This window comes from Lepus europaeus, chromosome 12 (assembly GCF_033115175.1).
Source record: "Lepus europaeus isolate LE1 chromosome 12, mLepTim1.pri, whole genome shotgun sequence".
Taxonomy (NCBI): domain Eukaryota; kingdom Metazoa; phylum Chordata; class Mammalia; order Lagomorpha; family Leporidae; genus Lepus; species Lepus europaeus.
The window spans coordinates 41,758,339-41,774,297 of NC_084838.1; the positions used below are offsets into that span (position 1 = coordinate 41,758,339).

Here is a 15,959-nt window from a genome sequence, read left to right on the forward strand (position 1 = left end):
ATTTTCCTTCTGCCATAAAACCTGCATAGCTTTTTGACGTTTTAAAAATGCTAGGAGGAGCCGGTTTTCACCCAGATGGCTCTGAAGGCAAAGAAGAAAGCTCTGGGTCCTTCCCACAGCTGCTGAAGCTAAAGCAAAGGCTCTCAAAGCCAAGAAAGCAGTGCTGAAAGGAGTTCAGGCACAGAAATCTACACATCACCCATCTTCCACTCTGTCACATTATCTATTACAGAATTTCCTGATACATAATATTCAGGACCAAACGTTAACTGAAGAAGACACTAGGTTCTGGAGGCAGCCCAAATGTAAGTGTCTTCAAAAGGGAACCCCCACAGGAGAAACAAGCTTGGCTGCTATACCATTAGGAAGTTCCCTGACCACTGGTTCCACCACCAAGAAGATTGAAAATGAAAACGCAGTTGTACCCATGGAGGTGCTCAAGACCAACAAGCACCAGCTCAGACTGTGAACACTGATGTGGCCAAGGTCAGGCTTGATGGGAGGAAAGCAAGCCTGTGTTCATCTGGCTCCTGCTTTGGATGTTGCCAATAAAATTGTGATCTGCGTCCAGCTGGCTAATTCCAATGTATGTGTGTCTAAGATGATATATTTCAAAGGTACACTGAAATTGTTCACCTGCCTAACGGACACGACAGGGCTTGGCCAGAATGAAGCCAGGAGCCAGCCCACTTAAGATATTTTGGCTGGCGCCGGGGCTCAACAGGCTAATCTTCCACCTAGCAGCGCCGGCACACCGGCTTCTGTCCCGGTTGCCCCTCTTCCAGGCCAGCTCTCTGCTATGGCCGGGGAGTGCAGTGGAGGATGGCCTAAGTGCTTGGGCCCTGCACCCCGAGGGAGACCAGGAGAAGCACCTGGCTCCTGCCTTCGGATCAGTGCGGCGCACCGGCCACAGCGCACCAGCCGCGGCGGCCACTGGAGGGTGACCCAACAGCACAAGAAAGACCTTTCTCTCTCTCACTGTCCACTCTGCCTGTCAAAAAAGATATTTCGCACGTGATAGGGATCCTTCTGGTTCCTTCCCAAGTGCATCTGCAGGAAACTGGTTAGGAAGCAGAACAGCCAGGACATCAACTGGTACTCCAGATATGGGATGCTGGTGTTGAATGCCATGGCTTAACCTGCTGTGCCATGTCGTTCCAAAGACCCAAATACTTGAGCCATCTGTTGCCTACCAGAATTAAGTATTAGCAATAAGTCGCCTCAGATATGGGATGTGGGCATCCCAAGCAGCAGCATAAAGGCCGCACCAATGCCTGCTCCAAGATGGTACCCATTAGCTTGCTTCAAATTCTCACATCTTCCCCTAGACTTAATTAACAGTAATTAGTGGTAGGGCCAACCAGGCATGTTCAAGTTTTGAGAACTGATAATCACAGGTAGTTTCCTCAGAAACTAGCTTTATTTCAATTTTTGCTATCAGGTTGCTGAGAAATTTAAATCATAAAGGTTGAAGAATCAGCATTTTGATATTGCTGTAGCTTAACACTCATTCATTGGTTTTAGAGCATTTCCCACCATTTCTTTTTTAAAAAATGTTAAAGATTTATTTGAAAGATAGACTTTCCATCCACTGATTCACTCCCCAAATGGCCACAACGACGGGCTGGACCAGGCTGAAGCCAGGAGCCAGGTGCTTCATCCAAGTCGTCTCCCACATGGGTGCAGGGGCCCAAGCACTTGGGTCATTTGCTGCTGCTTTCCTATTAGCAGGGAAATGGGGCAACCAGGACTAGAACTGGCACCCATATGAGATGCCAGTGCTGTAGGCTGTGGCTTTAACCTGCTGTGCCTCAGTGCTGGCCCCATTTCCCACAATTTTAAGAGAAGAAACTGTCATGAAGTACAGTATACACTGAAGTGGGAGCTTGTTTTAGAACCTGCAATAGGGGCCGGTGCTGTGGTGCAGCAGGTTAAAGCCGCCACCTGCGGTGCTGGCATCCCATATGGGCACTGGCTGCTCCACTTCCAGTCCAGCCCTCTGCTTTGGCCTGGGAGAGCAGTGGAGGTTGGCCCAAGTCCTTGGGCTCCTGCACCCATGTGGAAGACCCGGAAGCAGCTCCTGGCTCCTGCCTTCAGATTGGCGCAGCTCCAGCAGGTGGAACACCTCTCTCCCTGCCTCTCCTTTCTCTGTGTAACTGTAACTTTCAAGTAAAATAAACCTTTAAAAAAAAAAAAAAACTTGCAACAGTGAGTTGCTATTATTTGCCTTTCCATAGGCATTCTCTACAGTGGTAAAAGGAGCACTGTGTTGTCCCAGGTGGTTAATACCTGTGTTCCAGATTTAAGAATCAACGAGTGTATGGAGGAAAACATTTGGGAAGCTAATTTCACTACCGGAAATAGCCTACAAGTATGAATGGGCAGAAGCATTATAGCAAAAACAGCCGGTCATTGAAGCCAGAACTTCACTGGTGTGGAATTTACATGTCTGAGGACAATCTTGCAATACCAGGGGCTATCATTAAATAACAAGCAAGCATACCAGTTTCTGCCTTTCCTGGATATGACTGTTTTTAGTCTCCTTTTGGTAAAACAGGAAATAGAAAATTTCCTTTTTCAACTGAACACCATTAATTCCACTATACTGCATAGCCATGACTGTTCCCAAAACTCTGACCGAAACATGAATTCTGTAACCACTATCAACTAAAATTCCTTTTCTCCTCCCACTAGCCTTTGATGATCTGTCGTCTTGAACTTCATTCAGGAGTCAGACACTATTATGTGCTCTTGTTTAATTTCATTTGGTGTATTTTCAAAAGTGTCCCTGTGCTTTGTTTGTTCCTTTTTATGGCTAGATAGCCTGTGTATGCAAAGAATGCTGAAATATGTATGCATTTTGTTTAACCTTCATTTGCTGGTGGACACATGGACCCCTTACTTTGTGATATTGACTTACTAGTATTTACTGCTAGGTTAGGTGGTAACTGTTTAGCTTTCTGAGGAACTGCCAAACTTCCAGAGGAGCCACAACATCTTATATTGACAGGTTCCATTTTCTCCACGTTCTAGCAAATTTTTGGCATTTTCAATTAGAGCTGTGCATCTCCCTCATGAGTTGTAAATGTTGAAACCATGGATTGCTTCTAAAAAGATGAAAATGTCTCTTAAAGACATTTTAAAAGGTTTCACTGCAGACATTTCTAGAACTTTTAAGTAAAACCAGTGAAAATTAGTATCTTTTTCCAACTCTGCCTTTTAAATCAAAATAATGCTTGTGCAGAGATTTAACAGTTTGATCAATCACTTTCAGAACACGTCTCATAAGCAAACATGTTAGGGTAGCTGACTGAAAGACGGCCCATATTGGGAGAGAGCAGTCTAGAATGGCATATAAAGAACACTTTTACACCAGGTTTGTTTCTTCTTTTAAACTCAAAAGTGTTCCCTGGGGGAAACTAAGATATAGGCCACTTCAGGCTGGCCATGCTGAAGCTTCCCGACTGTACTAGATCCAGAACCAGAGGCAGGCTACACAGCCACGAAGTTCTCTTGTGTTCCACACTCTAGTGTCTGCAATTTTCTAAGCTCCCTTTTCTTGGCTCATTACCCAGTCCTCCATTTTGACTCCCCGCTTAAAGTTCAACAGTTTTTGTATTACTAATCTTAACTAGCTAAAATGAAGTTACATATCTTTAAAAAGTTAGAAGGCAATGCTTTGATGGATCTGGGAAAAAAAAGCCTGCAGTGACACACGTTAGAATGCTTTGTTAATCAGTATATTAAGGAGACATTCATACATTTCAAGAATTGCTTAAATTCTGATACCCAGATTTTAAGCGGTGAACATGACTTTTAAACATACAATTAAAGCTATTCATAATTTGCTATACTACCGGCATTAAATGACAGTTACTTTGGAGCATAAGTCAAATGGTTTAAAATAAGCCTGTAACATCTAAGGAATACCTTCCTATATTATACATGCACATTATTTTCTCCACATAAAGGTCTCTTTAATTTCTAAATTATCCAGCTCTAGAAGTCACTACTCAGGGGCTTATCATGGTCCAAAAAGGGGACTGGTCAACATATTTTATATATATGTTTTATATATATATATATACTTAAAAAGATGGCATAGAAGGGAATGCAATTCTAGAAGTACAAGCCCTTAAGAAGCAGCATATTACAAACCCCTTCTTAGAAAGTGATTTCTGCCACTGATATCGCAGGCTAAATTATGTATTATGCCATCTTTAACAGTTTAGGCAATAGTATAAATGCAGAATTGGCATCACAATGAATCCCACTTAATACAAATAACTAGACAGACCAACACTTCTCTACAAGTTAATTTCTGATTGCCAGTTAAATAGTTTTAATTCCATAAGCTTAACAATGAAGGGTCAGACACTAAAGCCAACACATACACCTAGCATTTCGGTCTAAGCTTGTCCATGTAGACAGCTGAAATCAATTACAATGTATGGCTAACAAATGCTAGGGGAACTTTTTTTAAATTAGGTTTTTACAAGTATTTCATCTTGCGCACTGAAGTCGTCATACATACAGGGCAAAGTCAGAGCTTTTATATTTGCGTTTATTCTTCATTCAACTTTTAAAACACTACTATAGTTGAATATTAAAACAAAAACAATAGCAAGTAGTGAGCATATTACGGTTGTAGTCCTTCACTCATCCTTCCACTGCTGCATACAAAATGCCAGCAGTGCCTTCTTCACTGGCCCCATTAGGAGGTCTGACACTGAACACCCCCTCTGGGATGATGTTCATCATCCTCGTATGCTTCTCCATTATAATGGCGCCGTCTTTCCTGATTTGGATCAAAGTCCACAAGTTCTACCTGATCCATTTCATCAGTCTCTTCTACTTCCTTCCTCTCAGGGAGAAGTTTTTCCAGCAAAGAGAGTTTATCAGGAGATAGAAAGCCATTTTCAGGGAAGTTTACCTACAAAAAGAAATTTCAATTTGTAAGTCCAATTTAATTCATCATTAGCTCCTTAGACAAAGTATCATGGACCCATTTTCCAGAGGGAAAAAACATACCATCTTTACTAGACTTTAAGGACTATGGCAAAAGTCAGGTTTTTAAAAACAAGATCCTTATAAAATCTTTAACATAAGAACCATTCTATACCTTTTCAAGAGAGAAAAAAAGACTTTCTCAAAAAGGTCATCTTCATCCAAAAACATTTTAATTAATGTTGTGTTTGTGGGTGAGAGACCTACTTAAAGACTAAGTGGGAGAGGGGCCAGTGCTTTGGCGTAGTAGGCTAAGCCTGTGCCTATGGGGCTAGCATCCCATATATGGGTGCTGGTTCAAGTCCCAGCTGCTCCTTTTCCAATCCAGTTCTCTGCTTATGGGCTGGGAGAGCAGCAGGATATGGCCAAAGTGCTTGGGTCACTGCAGCCATGTGGGAGACCTGGAGGAGGCGCCCAGCTCCTGATTGGCTCAGCTCCAGAGGTTGTGGCCACTGGGGAAGTGAACCAGTGGATGGAAGACCTTTCTCTCTGCCTCTTCCTCTCTGTAGCTCTGCCTCTCCAATAAATAATAGGGGAAACAGTTGGCTTGCTTTATGAATTACCCTATTAAACCGAGCAGCAGTGTTTCACCAAGAAATCAGCAATAGTTATTGCAAAGGTTTTTCTGAACTTTCTAATGCAATAAAATACCCAGTTTCCATATTTTCAACAGTCAATTAACAATACAAATAAACCTAATCTCAATTTATTGACAAAGAATGTTCAACAGAACAGCAGTATTATATCCATGCATGCTCCCTGCCAGGATCTGGAATATATAACTCACCTTGAATTCAATGATTAGGCGACCCTTTTCATAAGGTCTACGATAAATTGGCATGCCTTCATTTAGCACACACTTGATATCTCCATGCTTGACAATCTGACCTAAAAACAAACCCAAGTTCTTCTTTAAATATGGTCACATTTTGATGATATGGGGAAAATAAAAGAAGGCCCTAGCTCACTACCAGGGGTAAACTTACATCATGAAACGATCCTGTTACCTTTTACCTAGGGGGTGGGTTCCCAGGGCTCCCCTAAAAGAACCAAGACTTTGTGACTTCATCTCAGCCCAGGGAGGACACATTACCGAATAAAACGACAGCTTTCACTCAGTGCCCATCACCTCTTAGTTATCAGGAGACAAGAAAACACTGGAGACACACTTGTCTGGTTCTCGTACCTGGATGAGAGGTGATGACTATGGTTCGGTTGTCAAGAGTGGATATTGGCTTTTGGAAACCACATAATGCTTCGACCAGTTGTATGTCCATACACATAAAAAGGTCTTCTCCTCGTCTATCAATACAAATATGGCATAAGTTTAGTTTTCCAGTCACCAAGGATTGAAAGCACCACAGCACACAACTTTCTTTTCCCATTCTGAAAAACCCAGCGCAGCTGAGAACTGGCAAAAGCAAGTACCTGGAATCTAGCAGCCCTATTTCCTGGTCAGGGCTTTTGGAAGGATTCCAAAGCCTCTATCACTAGCTACCCCTGGATTATTTCACTACATAATTATTAGTCTGGTTTCTTACAGGAGGAAAAAAATCCCCACAGAGAGTTGCTTAAAAGAAAAAGAAAAAAAACAAAAAACAAACAAACAAACAAAAAAAACAAAAAACAAACCCCCCATACATTAGAGATAGAATTAGAGATAGAAGACATTATCCTGTAAAACAAAACAAACCTGGGGCTGTTCTGGATTATTTAGGTCCTATGAAATACAACATTGCGCATACGCCAATTCCAAGGGACAGTAAGACTTTCTCTTTTGATAGACATGAAAGTTATCTGGCACACTGTGACTGAACACAATCTTTTGTACTTAATTACAGCTCACTTCCTGTTATCTTCCTCAAGCTTATTTAACCAGGGAGAGTATGCCCCAGGAAAACTCCTCGGGATTGACCTCAAATAACAGCATCAAATCTCTGAAACTGACAGTATTTCTCAATACGTTTTAGACAACCATGAAATATTCCATTAGTAACTAATTCTAAACAGTTCCTGGTTATGTATTGAAAGTAGCAATGGATATAACAGAACATTCACAGTTAACTCTCATTCCTCCTCCTGCTCCAGTTTTAAGTTTCATTATAAACTCGGTATCAACACACATACTTTTGCAACCCTTGTCACCTGCTACTTATTTATGCTCACACAAACCATCTCCTAATCCAAACACCTTTCAAGTTCCAGAGCAGGTAACAGATTTGAGACAGTAAACCAAAATCTAATCTTGTTTTCAGCTTCTTAAAATTGAGACATTACTAGCACCTTAGACACATTATACACAGCCTAATCTTTCTGATAGGTTTTTCTAGAGTGAAGCCTATGAAATTTGACCATACTTCAAAAAAGTTATTGAAAAATGGCATTAAAATATACTTTTCCCATACCTCTTGTATTAAGACAAATGGAAAGCTCATTAAAATAAAACAAAAATAAACCTCAAATATACAAGCTGTTCATTTTAGAGGCTGATTAAAATCTTTACCGGGTAGGCCGGCGCCGTGGCTTAACAGGCTAATCCTCCGCCTTGCGGCGCCGGCACACCGGGTTCTAGTCCCGGTTGGGACGCCAGATTCTATCCCGGTTGCCCCTCTTCCAGGCCAGCTCTCTGCTATGGCCCGGGAGTGCAGTGGAGGATGGCCCAAGTCCTTGGGCCCTGCACCCGCATGGGAGACCAGGAGAAGCACCTGGCTCCTGGCTTCGGATCAGCGTGATGCGCCAGCTGCAGCGGCCATTGGAGGGTGAACCAACGGCAAAAAGGAAGACCTTTCTCTGTCTCTGTCTCTCACTATCCACTCTGCCTGTCCAAAAAAATAAAATAAAATAAAAATCTTTACCGGGTAAAAACAGCATGGTCCTTCTGATCTAACACAATGATAATATCTCCTGGCTCCAGTCCTGGTTCTTGGTCTCCCTCACCATGGAATGTTATCTTCTGGCCATCTTTCATGCCTAAAACACAAAAGATTAATTTTGTACTCTTATTGAATATCGAAGACTAAGGTCAGAATCACAAAAATAACTGTGTAATAAAATGATAGTCTATGCAGGGACTAAACTATCACAGAAATGACCAAACACACACACACCTAATTACTTCAAGTTGCTACAGAAAAAGACTATCAAAGTGAACACCACAAACTCTACAAGCAAACAGACAAGGCTTCAACCTTCAGAGTTATTTTTTGGCAAGATTACCCTGGAGAATCAAGTTGTACAACCTTCCTTAAGTCTCAGCTTTCTCAGACACCTACCTCATTAGAGCTGTTGAAAGGATTAAAGAAAAAGATCCATGCTGGCACCAATCAATGGCTGGCAAACATTACAACCAATAGATGTTAACTATTTCAACTTCATCAAAGTACTTCTACTCAATCTAATAGCAGTGTAAACTGAGATTTTTTTCCTTATTGTACTAGTTTTGATAAACGGGAAACCCATATAAAGCTGACAAAGTTTAGAAATTTGGGACCAGCGCTATGGTGTAGTAAGTTAAGCCTCTGCCTGTAGCACCGGCATCCCATATGGGCACTGGTTCCAGTTCTGGCTGCTCCACTTCTGATCCAGCTCTCTGCTAATGCACCTGGGAAAGCAGTGGAGGACAGCCCAAGTACTTGGGCTCTTGCACCCATGTGGAAGGCTTGGAAGAAGCTCCTGGTTCCTGATTGGCCCAGCTCTGACCGTTGCAGCCATTTGGGGAGTGAACCAATGGACGAAGACATCTCTCTCTAACTCTGCCTTTCAAATAAATAAATATACCTTAAAAAAAATCAGAAATTTAAGAAGAATCATTCTGTTAAGGGGAAGGTGTTTGGCATAGCAGTTAAGATGCTCCCTGGAGGGGCTGGCGCTGTGGTGTAGTGGGTAAAGCTGCTGCCTGCAGTGCCAGCATCCCAGTATGGGTGCCAGTTTGAGACCCGGCTGCTCCACTTCTGATCCAGCTCCCTGCTATGGCCTGGGAAAGCAGCAGAAGATGGCCCAAGTCCTTGGGCCCCTGAACCCGCATGGGAGACTCAGAAGCTCCTGGCTTTGGGTTGGCGCAGCTCTGACAGTTGCAGCCAAATGGGGAGTAAACCAATGGATGGAAGACCTCTCTCTCTGCCTCTCCTCTCTCTGCTTAACTCTTTCAAATACATAAATCTTAAAAAAAAAAAAAAAAAAAAAAAAAAGACACTTGTTGGAAGGGCCTGCACTGTGGTGTAGCAGGTAAAGACTCTGCCTATCGGGCCAGAACTGTGGTGCAGTACGTTAAAGCCCTGGCCTGCATCCCATATGGGTGACTGCCCCACTTCTGATTTAGCTCTCTGCTAATGAACCTGGAAGAGCAGTGGAAGATGGCCCAAATCCTTGGGCCCCTGTACCCACATGGGAGACCTGAAAGAAACTCCTGGCTTCAAATCAGCTCAGCTCTGGTCGTTATGGTCATTTGGGGAGTGAACTAGCAGATGGAAGACCTCTTTGTCTCTACTTCTCTCTGTAACTTTTCAAGACTTTGTTTGAAAGAAAAAAAAAAAAAAAACTCTGTCTGCAGAATTGGCATCCCATATGGGCACCAGTTCGAGTCTGGCTGCTCCATTTCCAATCCAGCTCCCGGCTAATGTGCCTGGGAAAGCAGCGGAAGATGACCTATGTGCATGGACCTTTGCACCCACTTGGGAGACCAATGAGAAACTTTTGGCTATCTGGGTTCAAGTTTTAGCTCCACTCCCGATTCCAGCTTCCTGTTACTGGGCACCCTTGACAGCTCAAATTCCTGGGTCCTAGCCACCCTTGTGGAAGACTTGATTTCAGTTCCGAATTCCTGTCATCAGCCTGACCCAGAGCTAGCTGCTGCAGGCATTTGGGGAGTAAACCAGTAGATGGAAGCTCCCTGCCTTTCAAATAAAATGAAAATGGAAGGAAAAAAACAAAAAACAACAACCAAACAAAAAAAAACCACAACAAACTCTGGTGGCTGGCGCTGTGGCACAAGTTAGGCAACTGTCTATGATGCTGGCCATCGCATATGGAAGCCAGTTTGATTCCTAGCTGGTCCACTTCCCATCCAGCATCCTGCTAAATGTCCTAGGAAAGCAGTGGAAGATGGCCCAAGTGTTTGAGTCTCTCCACCCACGTGGGAGACCTGGAAAATTATCCTAGCTTTGGCCTGGCCCAGCCCTGGCTATTGTGGCCATTTGGGGAATGAACCAGGGATGGAAGGTTAATCTTTACCTATCTAATTCTGCCTTTCAAGCAGCAGCAGGACTGGACTCGGGAAGAAGCCGAGAACTCAATCTAGGTTTCCTGTGTGGGCAGCACGACCCCAATTACTTGAGCCATTGCTGCTGCCTCTGTTGCATTTGCAGGAATGCTGCAGTCAGAACTTGGGAGTTAGTACTGGAGCTAGGGATTAAACTCAGGCACTCTGGTATGGGATGCAGGGACCTTAACCACTAGCTACATGCCTGCCTTGTATGTATATCTCTTAAATAAGGACTTAAATCACAACACCAGCATCAGACACTAGTAAATAATCTTTCTTAATCACTTAAGAGGCAAACTCTCTTGTTACACCAGTAAAACAATTAAACTCAGCCAGGTTTTCCTGGTTGTTCTGTATTACTGTAAAGAGCATCATGAATAAGCACAGCATACACAAATGGCTTCAGCTGCAACAGAGGTCCTATGTATTGGCTAGTGGCAGAAAAGTAGACTTCTGGAAATTATTCTAAGGACAATGCTACCAAACATAGGCCCAATGAGAAAAATACAGATTTGTGAAACTCAAAAAGCAAATTTTGAGAAAATATGGGAGGGGAGGTGCCGGTATCACGATTCCTATGGGAGAATACAGCCACCCCTTGATATCCTTAGAGACTTGTTCCTAAAGACAACAAAACCCAAGAATGCTCAAGCCCTTATAAGATCACAATTCTTTGCCTAAATCCCTCCTCACTCCCAAATCCTTAGAAGTATGCATATCCTTTAACCTAATAATTCCTAAGAAAATCAGTACAAAGAATTTAATCATATTAAAACGTGTAGAAGAACCATGGTTTCACAGGTGACAAGTTTGAAACAAATCATTTATGGTGCAACTGATATCAAAGTCACTGCTATTACATTAGTCCATTAAGTCCCAAATTTTTAATTTTGTGGACATTCCAATATTTATTTCAAAGTTATTGTTGAGCAATAACACTTAATTTAAGTCTTTATATGTGTCTTATATATAGAATGATGGGACGAGGATTTCTTAGGTTTTATTTGTGGCCTAATACCCAATTAATGACAATTTACATAATATTAATAAACCTGCCATAGTACTCCAAACTTCAAAATGGTAAGTGGTTCAGAACTCACCTTTGTCGATATGAACTTCTAGAATTTTCTTCTCTCGAACTATTTTCCTTCCGTTGCAGCTTTTACATCTATCTTTAGGACTGATGCGTTCCCCATGGCCCTGGCACTCCATGCATACAGACTGAATCTGCTGAACCATTCCAGGTCCTATCTGATGAATCCTTATTTGCATTCCAGTACCTCGGCAATTGGGACAGCACTCTACTGCTCCTTTCTTACCGCCTCGGCCTAAACAGTTTAAAAAACATTATGTATGAATTCAGTAGTAGACAGAATAACGAATTTATAGGACAGTTCTTAAATACGCAATACTTAAATATTTTCAAGGTATGATGGAGAGTTGTCCTAAAGAATATGTAACTCGGGGCCGGTGCTGTGGTGCAGTTGGTTAACGCCCTGGCCTGAAGTGCCAGCATCCCATATGGGCACCGGTTCTAGACCCGGCTGCTCCACTTCCTATCGAGCTCTCTGCTATGGCCTGGGAAAGCAGTAGAAGATGGCCCAAGTCCTTGGGCCCCGGCACCCACGTGGGAGACCGGGAAGAAGCTCCTGGCTCCTTGCTTTGGATCGGCGCAGCTGTAGCCATTGCAGCCATCTGGGGAGTGAACCATTGGATGGAAGACCTCTCTCTCTCTCTGCCTCTGCCTCTCCTCTCTCTGTGTAACTCTTTCAAATAAATAAAAAAAAAACTTAAAAAAAAAAAAAAAGACTATGTAACTCATTTTATTTGATAAGACTAAGAATCTGAAATTTAAACAGAAGACCATACCTTCACATTTGTCACAAATCACATTCTTCTGTAATGCTAGTTTCCTTGTTGCACCATTATATAAGTCTTCTAAGGTTACCGAGAGTTGATGAACCACATTTTTACCTGGAACAAGGTATTGCACATTAAAAATCTAAGATGTTGCATCTTACTTGTGAAGGCACCCCAAAACAGAGCAAACAATTAAAGGAGAATCACAGCATACATCTGTTGAACACTTATACACAGAATATTCACATTACTATATAGTTCTCCAAATGACAAAAACTGGGTCAGAAACTAAGTATCTGCCTAAGCATATAGACACGGCAATGAAATACATCAAAAATATTAGCTGAAAAATCACTTGAGAAAAGTCAGTTTTTAATATGCACAATTCACAATAATCCAAACATGTCTGTCAGGACAGTCTGACTTAGTATGTGGTATTAAGCAACCTGGCCTATTACTTCATCCAAACATTATTCAGCACAGTACATTCCCACTAATCAAAATGGGCCAGGGTAACTGATTTGAATTACCACGGAAGAGTACTGATTCCTTCTGCCTGATTTGGTACGAACAGTACATTTACTGCTGTTCTTATACCACCTTATACCCTTTATATGAAGGGCTGTCCAACTTTCTGTAGTATTTGAAATGTTTTATATCTGTTATCCAATATAGCAGCAATTAGTTACATGTTAGTGAACACATAAATGTGGTTACTGTGACAATGAAATTGCATTATTTTTGTTTTACATTAAACTAAAAGAGACCTGTGTGCCCAGTGGCTAAATAGGAGTGCCATACTTCTGGTCAGGATCACATAACGATATTGAGACTACGGAAGTGAAATCACTATCAATGGTTGGTTAATAAGTTCCTAGCTTGTGATCCTTCCACAAGGACTTTATCCACCACAGTATTGCCTTATGCCTAACTGAAAATAAGTTCAGGCTCCTTTCTGTACAATATGCCTATTTTTATTTATTTTTTTACTTTGTAATGAATATGAAGTACCATCAACTGTATCCTTCTACTCCTAGAAAGACAGTTTGCCACTATTACCTTTCAGGTCAATTAGTTATTTAAAAAAAAGAAAAACTGCAACTATTCTTGGGACCAACCATCCTAATGATTTACTGAGCAAGTGATTTGGACTGCTGACATTGAGATAAATTCCTTAATGCTTTCCTTGAAGACCCTTCAAGAAAAAGCAAACAATTTAGCCTGTTAAACTACACTAGGAACAAAGTGAAACTGACTTCTCTTGACCAGAGCACAACAGGAGACTACATCTCCACTAGAGAGTAAATGCATACGTTTTAACACAAGGCAAATCGAGATTAAACAGGTATAGTGGCTACTTTGGAGACAATAAACCCCCGTTTTCAGTTCCAGCTCTGTTGACTTACTATATTAGCTGGAGGAAGTTTTAGGTTTTTGAACTTTAACACATACAATTCAAAAAGAGCACTGTATCTAACAGTGGGTTCTTGGGGGTAGAAGGGATCAAAGACCTCCGAAAAGGGTCTTGAAAACCATGTTGCTAGGCTTTCTCCCCTTAATTAATGTTTGCAAAATCTATAAAGTTGGATGTATCCAAGGTATTTAAAAGCACTGATTTGTTACCACTTGATTGGCTTTGCCATTTTTAGCTATATCAAATCTCATTCTCCAAAACCAGACCATACAGCAAACAGAGGTACTTTATGGTGGGCTTCTAACTTTACATCATCATGTAAGCAAGCGTTTAAAAGTGCTTGGACCAACAGCTATTTTAATTTGCTGTATGCAGACTATTCTTACCTCTCCGTTCTCTCTGCATCCTTCCTCCTCCTCCAAAAAACATATCGAAGATGTCCATGGGGGAGCCAAAACCACCGCCTGCTCCGCCCTCCTTAATTGCTTGTTCTCCTCCTTTGTCATATAATTCCCTTTTCTTTGCATCAGAAAGAACTTCGTAAGCTTGAGAAATCTGTTTGAACTGTTTAAGAGGGGGTAAATTTCATTTTTGAAAATGTGTCACAAAGCAAAGCCACTCTATTAGACACTCAGTTTCACCTAATACCATATACTATGTTTTAGAGGAACACTACTTGCCTTCTCGCCTTCATTTGGATTCTTATCAGGGTGGTACTTTAAGGCCAATTTCCTGTAAGCCTTTTTCAGTTCTTCCTGGGTGGCATTGGGTTTGACCCCCAAAACATCATAGTAAGTGGTTTCTTTCACCATTTTCTACTACAGCCTGAAAAAAGAAAACTGCAATTTTAACCGGTTTCCAACTGCTAATTCTAAACAGTAAAAATCAGAACCGAGCAAGAGCAGTCTGTTCTTTGCCACATCTGATAAGAGAACAGGGCTTTCACTTCACTTCTCTCTCTTACACACACAGGCTAACAATTCCTGCGGTGCTTCAGCTGCAAGTTCTAAGACTAAATGGAAGCGAATCGTTATCAGGGAATCCAAGAGCCTCCTGCCGGCAGCTTGCTCCCGCTCTCCCACACGGAAGCCGGCGTCTGGAATGCCAACATGTCTTCTCAGCAACGGGATTCTCCCTGTCTCCCCTCCCCAGAGGTAGTGCCCGGCGGCAGGAAGCAAAGGAGCAACCGCTTCAGTCTGCCGGTCACTACATTATCCCTGTCTGGGACCTGATCAACGCCATGCAGACGCTCCCCCAGGAACGAGGCATTTGCGCACACGGGGATGAGAGGGTGCTGTTCGAGTCTCGAGGCTGACCCTGACCTCCAGCCCCCGGGAGCAGGCCCTCCCTCAGCCCTTGGCCCGTAGGGGCCACTTCCCGGGAACACGGTCTACAGCTTCCCCGCTTTCACGGCCGAGGCCGGCGCGGCTTACGTGCCGATGGGTCTCCCCCTGCACTTGGGGCCGGCCCGCTACGGTTTCCTTCCTCCCTCCCTCCGCCCCTGCATCGAAAGGGTGGAAGGGGAAGCCCAGCCCTCAACAAAGAGAAGGAGGGGAGACTGGAGAAGCGAAACCCGCAGCACCGCCCGGCTCCTCCCGCAGCCCCTCGCCCCTGCCTCCCTCTGCGCGTGCGCAGCGTTGCCCACCGCCACCTCCCCCCCCAACACACACTGCGAGCGCGGGCGAGGGGCCGCGGGGGCGCGCACGGAGGGGGAAGCCCAAGGCGGCAGCTCCTTGGAGACCTCAGGCTGAGGCAGGAGTGGGGGAGGTCCAAGAAAGGAAGCCGGGGGCCCCATCTCTGCGCGCCGCCGCTGGGTTCCCGGGGCACCACATCAGCCTAACACAGGGGAATCGTGGATCCAGGAACCGACAACCCTCCCGCCCACGCGGAGCCAACCGCCTTCCCGAAGGCGGCTCCATCCGGCTTCCCGGCGATGCCAATGGCGCCAGCCAGGGGACCGGGGGAAGCGTGAGGGCCGAAACTCACCGGTGAGCGGGCTGAGGCCGGCGTAGGGGAGCGGGAAGGAGCGCGTACTGTGCGCAGCTTGGGCAGTCGCCGCTCCTCCGCTTCTCACCGAGCGTTCTGGAAAGTTCCGCCCGGCGCGCCGCAGCCGTCGTCTTTTGTAGCCGAGCCCGGGCGCGTCACCCGCCGGAAGTCCCGCCCCTCGGGGCTGCTGCCACCGCCCCGTGGTTACCTGGGCAACAGCGCGGGGGCACTCGGGCCGGGAAGCGCGGTGCCGAAGGGCCTTGTGGGGGTGGGCGCTAGGCCGGGTTCCCGATGCTCGTGGAATCTTCTGGAGCCGTGTTCTCGGTGCGGCGGTCTCCGTGCGGAACAGGCATAGCCCAGGAGTGGTGCAGTTCGCCGGCAGCTTGGGGCGCTCAGCTCAGTGGGGCCCTGCGTCGCCGCCGTCGCCGCTCG

At 44.2% G+C, this 15,959-nt stretch overlaps 1 protein-coding gene across 1 annotated transcript; it reads right to left on the reverse strand.

The window, feature by feature from the left end:
- Positions 1–4,318: 4,318 nt before the first annotated feature.
- DNAJA1 (DnaJ heat shock protein family (Hsp40) member A1) lies at positions 4,319–15,643 on the reverse strand. Its single transcript, XM_062208091.1, has 9 exons — positions 15,528–15,643; positions 14,222–14,366; positions 13,928–14,105; positions 12,137–12,241; positions 11,368–11,595; positions 7,863–7,977; positions 6,194–6,309; positions 5,795–5,895; positions 4,319–4,933 (listed from the first exon to the last, which is right to left on the reverse strand). Exons 2-9 carry the CDS (start codon positions 14,351–14,353, stop codon positions 4,715–4,717), a joined length of 1,194 nt encoding a protein of 397 aa, XP_062064075.1. The 5' UTR covers positions 14,354–14,366; positions 15,528–15,643; the 3' UTR covers positions 4,319–4,714.
- Between the last annotated feature and the right edge of the window lie 316 nt (positions 15,644–15,959).

Excerpts from the sequence above, each read along its gene's own strand:
- DNAJA1 (XM_062208091.1), bottom strand. The coding sequence starts at position 14,353 with ATGGTGAAAGAAACCACTTACTATGATGTTTTGGGGGTCAAACCCAAT. Across the intron at positions 12,242-13,927 it reads GATGCAGAGAGAACGGAGAG|GTAAAAATGTGGTTCATCAA; the intron begins GTAAGAATAGTC and ends ACCTTGTTCCAG. Across the intron at positions 11,596-12,136 it reads GATTTGTGACAAATGTGAAG|GCCGAGGCGGTAAGAAAGGA; the intron begins GTATGGTCTTCT and ends TAAACTGTTTAG.